Source organism: Macrobrachium nipponense, chromosome 16, assembly GCF_015104395.2.
Source record: "Macrobrachium nipponense isolate FS-2020 chromosome 16, ASM1510439v2, whole genome shotgun sequence".
NCBI lineage: Eukaryota > Metazoa > Arthropoda > Malacostraca > Decapoda > Palaemonidae > Macrobrachium > Macrobrachium nipponense.
Window position 1 is genome coordinate 8,812,362 of NC_087209.1, and position 9,342 is coordinate 8,821,703.

The 9,342-nt window shown below is 37.7% G+C and overlaps 1 protein-coding gene across 1 annotated transcript in view; it reads left to right on the forward strand.

Moving 5' to 3' along the window:
• LOC135195263 (uncharacterized) overlaps nt 1-9,129 on the forward strand; it is a 19,436-nt gene extending 10,307 nt beyond the window's left edge. The window contains exon 2 of the mRNA XM_064221522.1: nt 9,028-9,129. Within this exon, the coding sequence (XP_064077592.1) occupies nt 9,028-9,129 (102 nt within the window). The remainder of the gene's footprint in view (nt 1-9,027) is intronic.
• Nucleotides 9,130-9,342: the final 213 nt, after the last annotated feature.

Consider the following 9,342-nt stretch of genomic DNA (forward strand, 5'->3'; position numbering starts at 1 on the left):
GATTTAAATGCAATGTAGTAATTTTCTTTTAATTATCAATGTGCCACTTACCCCATAATGTGTGCCAACTTACCCCGTGGGGCAAGTGGCACGAAAAGTTATTTTTTTCTAAAGCTTATTGTTATATTATGTTGAAAGCAAACAACAATTATTTTGCTCTATGATAAAGACGAATGTTAATATTTTTCAATGGTGGTAAGAATTTTGCAAAAAGTTTGTTTTATATTCGCAATAACCAAAATTGTAAAAAGTGTGCCAACTAGCCCCGGTCTCCCCTACTCGCTTTAGCTTTGTTTACGATATGAAAATTAATGTAGCGGTGGTTGGAAGACTGACACTATAAAGTAGCATATAAGTTCTTATCATTATTAGAGTTATTGCTGTAAATGTCTATGTGCATAACATATTGTTAAATAGAGTGTACGCACACCATTAATAGGTAGTAATTCATATGTCATATATACGCTATAGTCAGGGTACAGACATATCAAAAATAAATTGTGCTACAGCCTACTCGGTTTTGTTTTATCGAAGCAAGGACTACCTTCTTTTGGTTTCAACTGACTTTCATGCTAATGAAATCATGGATACATTTTTCCATTATCAGTTTTATGAATGAATATTGTTGTTACTATACTATGGTGTAAAATTCGTCAGACATAATACACCTGCCTGAGGAAGGACACAGATGATCTCTGTTTTTTTAAACAATATCTCTACACACCAAGTTATTTCGAACATTTCCATTCTATCAAGAAGATTATAAATAAATACAAGAGCAAACTAGACCAAAAAAAAATAATAATCACCTTGCATTAATCTAAAGAAAACAAGAAAAATGAAAAATTAGTGCGATTGTCAATTTTTTCTATCGTTAATGTTTAATGAGTCAGTGTTTAGCGAATTGTTAGGGTTTAGTGAGTATGCGTTTCGTGAATGTTTATGAGTAAGCGTTGGATGAATGTTTAGGGTTTAGTAACTGTTTAATGTGTCAGTATTCAGTGAATGTTTACTGAGTCTTTAGGGTTTAGTGAATGTTTTGTGAATGTTATTGAATGTTTATTGTGTAAGTATTCAGTGAATGTTTTTGTCCTTAAGGGTTTTAGTAAATGTTTTGTGAATGTTAAGTGAACGTTTAGTGAATGTCTTGTGAATGGTAGTGTTTAGTGAATATTTAGTGTGTAAGTATTCAGTGAGTGTTTAAGGTTTTAGTGAAAGTTTTGCGAATTTTAAGTGAGCGTTTAGTGAATGTCTTGTGAATGTGTGTTTAGCAAATGTTTAGTATGTAAGTGTTTATTAAGTTTTTAATGAGTGGATGTTCATTCACTGTTTAGAATTTAATAAGTATTTAGGGTTTGGTAAGCTAGTATTTAATGAGTTGCTTGGGGTTTAGTGAATGTTTAGTGTTTAATTAATGTTTAGGATTAAGTGAGTGTTTAGTGAATGTTTACTGAGTGTTTGGGGTATAATGAATATTTTGTAAATTTAGTATTTCAAGTGTTTAGTGAGCATTTAGTGTATAGTGAGTGCCTAGTGAGTGTTGGGTATTCATAGTGTTTTGTGTTATTGAGAGTGTGTGTGAGTGTATGTTAAGTGTGTGTGTGTGTGTGTGTATATAGTGATGTATAGCAAGTGTGATTGCTTTACTGAGTAAGTGCATTGTGAGTGTTTTGGTGGCTTAGTGATGGTACCATTACCTGTTTAGTTTAGTGCCTTTCGCTACCATATGCAAACGAAAGTCCTGTATTTACACAGGAACCATTTATGATTGACACTGCTTAGATCCAAGAGCAGATGCTTAGGCAATGGTTGGAGTGCTTAGGTGTGTTTTCGTAAGGTAATTTTTTTCTGTGAAATTGGGTCGAATAATAATAATAATAATAATAATAATAAAGATTAAAAAAATTAATAGTAATAAGATATAGTACTATGAGCTAGACCGAGACCTTTCGATATGGCCTTCCGAAGTCACTCTCGGCAGGGAGATCGCTACTCCAGTGATTGACGCCCTATGCCTTGCACACAGCTGACATATTTGCACATTCGGTTGTCAAATTTTTATGATTGTTGGAGACGCATTATAAAACATATTAACAATAGTAAATGCATTGAACAGACGTGAGGATATAATATGATGTTAGTGCCTGTCTACTGGATATAATGAACAAATAAAGAAAAAAATATTACTAGGGAGAAAATTAGCCGAATAATGGTCGTCAAAGCCAGCATCGATAGAATGTATTGAAACACATTACATAGGCTGCCTGTGGTGCGTGCCGGCGGGAAGTTAAGAGACAAACGCACTCGGCTGGCTTTAAACATCAAACTGTGTATCATTTTTATTTAAGTTTAGATTTTCTTCCTGAATATATATGGTTACTGATACTTTTGGGATAGTGTACAGATCAATTTGAGTGAGGCAGCCGAAAATAAGTGGACTATTAGATAACTGACATGATATTATAGGCCAACTTAATTTGGGGGTCAGGAGCTCCAAGTTGTATGATCGTCAACTTCGGGAGGAGGGGAATAAAATGGGGGAAAATGTTTTAATCTTTATAGTTAGCTTATCCTGAACAATTCATTCACATTTCCGTTTCCAGTAATTATTTGTGTTGTGATACATCATCTCTTTGTGAATGTGCGGGTGTTAAAACGGCTCTTTATGATGGGACTTTGGTCTTAATATCAATCGAATTCCCATATCCGATAAAAATTTCATTTCATCCACACGAACCAACAGCAACTAAAGACAATTCATTTATGGTAAGACACGTGGGCTGACGAACCTCGACATGGCTGCAGTGTCCTAACTATAGGCAAGAAAAGAAAATGACCAAAGACGCTATTAAAGCGAGAATACTTATCTTATATTTCTTTTTTTAGAGGAACTGAGAGTGGCACCACATGACTGGTTTAATTATTCAAAAATGGCTCAGCACACATACTTGTAGCTGTTGCCATTCAGATAAAATACTTTGTGTGAAGTAAGAACTCCAAACCAAAGGATAGTGCAATATTATATTATAGTATATATATATATATATATATATATATATATATATATATATATATATTGGTTATATATATACATATATATATATAGATATATTATATATATATATACTAATATATATATATATACATATATATATATTATATATACTTATATATATGGTATCTATATATATATTATAATAAACATATATATATATTATATACAGTATATTATATATTATATATATATATATATATAAATATGTGTGTGTGTGTGTGTGTGAAACTATAGAAAAGTAGACCAAGCCTAGGAAGTCTCACACATAGTATTTATATAGATGTGATGGAATTAATGAAGTGAAATATTCCATATTTCAATAGGAATTTTAAAAAATAACTCCGGCAGTAATTCTTATCCTGAAACATCACAATATTTCTTGAATTTTTTGCCTTTTACATTTTATCAGGCTCACGATTTTCAGATACTTACCATATTTCTAATAATATTGCCTATGATAGATTTTGAAATATTTCAAGGTGTCCCACCTCTCCCTTCCAATCGTAGGTTATGTCTGTGAAAGGGTAACCACCCATTAAAATGTCTGGCATTACCATCACAGCATTCTAGGATATGAAGTGCTATTGTGGTACAAATTTTACTTTATATCTCCAATGTTGGATGCAGATCCTGTCTTCCCCTCCCCCTCCCAAGTCGTTACGGGGTGTCTGTCAGGGGAAAACCACCCACTAAAATATCTGTCATTACCACCGCAGTACTCTGAGATGTGCAGTGCTATTGTAGTACAAATTTTACTTGGTATCTCCAGTGTTGGATGCAGTTCCTGGCTACCCCCTCCCCTCCCCCCCACTCATTGTGGGGGGTGCCTGTCAGGGGGTAACTACCCCCATAAATATTCTGTCATTACCACTGCAGTACTCTAGGAAGTGCAGTGCTATTGTAGTACAAATTTTACTTGGTATCTCCAAGTTAGATGCAAATCCTGTCTCCCCCTCCCCCTCCCCACTCGTTGTGGGGTGTCTGTCAGGGGGTAACCACCCACTAAAACGTCTGTCATTACCACCACAGTATTCTAGGATGTGCAGTGCTATTGTAGTGTAAATTTTACTCGGTATCTCCTAAGTTGGATCTAGATCCTTAATTAACCCCCTTTTCAGTGCGTCTGTCAGGGGGAACCCACCCTCCAAAATGTCTGTCACTGGTCATTCTATAATCAGTAGAGTCTGCAATTATATTATAAATTAGTTTCATCTGGTATCTCATATATTGGATCTAGACCCAAAATCTAACGAGCAATTAGTGGTGCTTGTTAAGTAAGCCACCCATATATTTTCGGCAGACGGTCAGTTTCACAGTTTACAAGTCTACTCCTAAATACCGGTAGGGGTTACAGTCGGTATCTCGTTCGTTGTATCTCAACGGTCCGGGCTGCCGCTCTAGTAGTAGCTACTTTGGCCATTTTTCTATTCCCCTTGGATGAAGACATCATCGCCTCTTCACAGTATCTTGAGGGGTCCTTTCTGCCAGTTCAAACTGACACTTTTTTGTTGACCCCACTGCAGAGGAAGAATAGAGGTCTAACGATTAAGTAGATGAAAGCATAGCTCATGAATAACTCAACTAATTCATTGTTGCCAAGTTCTGTTGGATGCACAATCTCTCTCTCTCTCTCTCTCTCTCTCTCTCTGCTGGATGGCAGGAATCATTTTCTCAAACCCGTGCGTGTGTGTGTGTGGTGACAGGCACTGTCTAGGTATATACCTAGACCGTGGGGACAGGTAGCGTTTTGGAACTCTCGCCCCTCCCTTGTCATGGTGCTAATGTGCTCTCTTTGCACTGTATTTAATGCTTCTTTGCATTAATTTTTCAAACCTCAGTCGATTCATGCGCTTGAACTTCTAGAAGGTTCGGTAAACGTAACACATGAATTTCCTGGGACATTGGTCTAATCTAAAGTGGCAAGCAATTCCCACTCACAATCTTCCTCCTCCCCCTCCCCCTCCTCCTACTTTCCTCATCAGAGACCCTGGCAAGGAGCAATAACCCCAACCCCTCCTCTACCAACCCCCTTTCCCCCCAAAACCCCCAAAACCATTCCTCTCCCATTCTAGTACCAATCACTTCTCAAGCCATCTCCAGCTCTACCGAAACTGCCTTGTTTCTAAGACATCTTCTTAATAATAATAATAATAATAATAATAATAATAATAATAATAATAATAATAATAATAATAATAATAATAATACCGTATTTTAGGTCTCGGCCATATACTACAACATACATATCCAAGATAAACGCAAGTTAAAAACTATATTAAAACTCTCTCTCTCTCTCTCTCTCTCTCTCTCTCTCTCTCTCTCTCTCTCTCTCTCTCTTCTCCCATCCTCTCTTCTCTCTCTCTCTCTCTCGACAACATTTTCGTTCTCAGGCAAACTTTCAGAATGGCTCTGATAATCATTACAACGGGGAGACTTTCATTTTGAATTCTATTAGATTTTATGAGAAAAAAATTAAAACAATTTAAACTTCAAGTACTCTTGGGTGACGAAAGTAAAACCACCTCTCTCTCTCTCTCTCTCTCTCTCTCTCTCTCTCTCTCTCTCTCTCTCTCGTAGTTTTACTACATGTGTCCAGTCATCAGTCACCATATTTTCAACTGACATCTCTCTTAAAACGAGCTACATTCGAAAAGCTACAAAAACAAAGACAAAATAAAAAAAATGAAATTAATTCAGAATCTCCCTATGTCTGCCAACAAAGAGGTCAGGCTGTTATTCATATCCTGAGGAACCCTATTCATACGAAATAACTCTCCAAAGGGGCCAGTGAATTGAAATTCAAACTTCCACAAAGAATACAGGTAACGTGTCAAGGCAATGCAAGAGTAAAGACCTAAACTATTTCACTGCATCGGTGCATTTTACGCATATATGCGGTTTCTAGTCTGTGGAAATATTAAAAGTTAGGAGGTCCAACAGACTGACAATACCTCGGTATACTTAGAAACCTGACTAGTGACTAGAAAACCACAGTCGATGGGGAAGCATGATGGCGTCAGACTATGAGGAAGAAAATTGGAAAATGAAGAGACGATAAAATCTGCATGCGTCTATGGACTTGGTGGGGCGTGGCCTCCTCAGAGGGGTGTGCATCGGTTACGGGAATTCACAGAGGAGCCATTATAAGCATTCTCTTTGGTTTTCTTTTTATTCGTTTGTTCTTATAGTCAACGGAAGCTTAGGAAGACGGTGGCTATTTTTGAGTTAGTAAGAAGAAGACCCTCTTTGGTTTAATATCACAGTCCGTGTTCGTCGACTGGTATATACCGGTATATTACATACTGGTATACAGGAATGCTATGGTTCGTCCCATGGAATCCTTTTTTTTTTTAATAAAAAAAAAAAAAAAAACATTCTCGCATCCTTACGACACATTCCAGTTGAGGGCAAACTCAATGGCTGAACATTTAATCATCAAATATGAGGCAGTGAGCAACCTTCCTTGCAGCATCGAGATTGTCTCAGTATTGTCAAAATATAGTCTCAATATAAATAAAGTTAACCCACAAAAAAGTGGGCCTCAGACGCCTCTATATACAATATAGCCCAAAAAGATAACCATTCACAAATCTGAGGTTGGTATTTATGAGTAACAATGTACCCAACAGGCCGGTACCTAGAGTTTTTTATAGGGGGGTGGGGTGTTTTTCCCAAAACTGGTCCTTTTCTTCTATAAATATCATTGCATATATAGGTATATACAAGATGAAATACTTGAAAATGTTATTTTGGTTATATTAAGAAGAAAAATTGGGTATGTGGCCTATGCCCTTCTACCCGATTAGATTTTATTCAGTGTACTGACTTTGATTAACAGAATTTTACTTACGTTGAAAGTTTGCATTGAAATTCATGAATATTTCTTCAGTTTTATTGATTCATTCATTTATTATTTTAATGATAACATGCATATTACTTTATGTTATATACTTCGACTTGACAAAAAAAAAACATTATTTATTGCTTTGTAAGTACAGTTCAATGAAAGGGATAGTCACAGAATATATGGACTTCCAGAAAATTCGGGGGGGGAGGGGTCGTTCGACCCACCTGACCCCACCCTCTGTACGGGCCTGGAGTGTACCTAACATGAACAGCGTATCCAAGTGGTTAATTATTCAAAGTCCGCAGCAGTTTTCGAAATGTCCAAATAAGAGTAAAAACGGAACCACTAAATGTATCTAGTACCACCTAACTGGAAGAAGATGGCTATCTTAAAAGATTCTCTGTTGACGCCTAATGCTGTGGGTAATGAATAAAAGGGAATAGATAAAAAAATGAGTGAGGACAAGGCTGGGCCCATGAGTGGACGACCATGGCGATGGTGAGAATAGAACCAGAGAGAGAGAGAGAGAGAGAGAGAGAGAGAGAATCTTCCTTAAGATAAATCCAATCTCCTTCGAAGGAGGGAGAGGGCGTGTAATTTAGCCAGAGGGAGGGGGAGTGGGAGGGTGGAGGGAGGGGGCGGGGGGACGTGGATGGAGGGGGAGAGGGAGGTGGAGAGTGATTCGTAAGGACCCAAGCAAATGAACTGAAATCCAATTGTGTTTCTCTAAGCGCTAATCATCTCGGAAGACGGACAAAAGCCAAAGGCAGCTTACGATTTTCGTGCTAAAGTCTGAATCGAATCCATTTGGGTGTCAATGCGCCTGATTGGGTTCATTGAAGACACGAGTTGAATTATAACTTTTACTTTGAACGTCAACTTCTGGTAACAAGGTACCGTCTCAATAAATATAAACAGACACTTAAGAAAGAATATTTAACGTTGAGCAGCACCCTATAACCAATTTTAAATTTGGTATTCGAGAAACAAGGTGCGTATTCTTTCTTCAGCCAGTAACGTCAAAAACTATACGACCACCTCGCACCTATAATTCTGGACAGCTCATGTGAAACAGTCGCTGTTACTTCTTATTTTCCTGACTTATACGTCACATCAAGATATTATTGAAACGAGAAGTATGTCTTCCCTCCAGCTAGCAGTCAAATATGTCAACGAATAATAGAAGCATATACCCAGCAAGAAAAAATTTTAAGAATTGGCTCTGTTCTCCCTCTCGAGAAATGGCAATAGTACCATAGATAATAGTACTATACCTGGAAGATCGATTTCACACAACAACGCCCCCTGCTATAAAGGGGATTACATGAAATCCATTATAAATGCAATTAAGTGACCTAAAACTGTCAAAATAGGATACCCCAAACATTTTAACCACTTCTGAAAAGAAACTATTAGGGACAACCATGATGCAATTTTCAGTTTTCATCTCTCGAGACCTCTATGTAGACTGCTGGGAAGCCAAGGTTTAATCCTCTTCAGTAGAGAGCATAAATGTCAGGGGAATCACACCAGCCATACCATCAAATGATCTCCCATAATATACACTTAACTTGTTGCACTAAACGAGGCCCACAGGAGGTCTTGTAAATGTACAAATCAAAACCCACTGTTTTCATCCTACAGCCTAATCGCTGATCGCCCGCTTTTATGAAATGTCATTCCAAAAATCACTAATCGTTTTCCTACCTATATTACTGGAACTCGAGTCCAGTTTCTCTACTGGAAATTGGTCGGCCATACAACCAGTTTTCTAGGCAACTTACAACTTGGTGATGTAACTCTTTCATAACTTTATTGTTATAGACTGAAGTCAAAGAAGACCTCGTTCAATGATAGGCCTCTTTCCCGGAACTCAAGTCCAGTTTCTCCACTGGAAATTGGTCGGCCATATGACCAGTTCTCTGAGCAGCTTATAAAATGATTGTTTAAAACCTTCGTAGCTTTATTATTCTGTTAAAACCACCGACCTAGCGCAGTGGCATGACTCAAACCACAACAGATCGTACCTTTTTCACAACAACGTTCCAAAAATATGGGAAAAATCCCTCGCTGAATATCACTTGAAGGACAAACCACTGTCTTAACACCGCACTACTTTTTCCAGACTCCAGTCCACCGGAATTCAGGCTTCCTGGAACGCCACCTGGACCAATCAGAAGAGTCCATGGCCTTCCTCTTCAAACTAATGAGGAACCCGACCCTCTGACTGGCTGACTGACAGAGGCTTCTTATCAGCTGACGTTACATCACTGGGTGACGCCGTACCGTTGGAAAATATGTGCGAAAAATGCACTGGAACTTTACCAGACAAACCGACCAAGACATTCATATACATATTTGATTCTTGGTAGATTACGTAAGCTCATTTCACAAGGGCAGTTTCACCTGGAATTGAGTTGAGTTGGATATAGAATTTGAC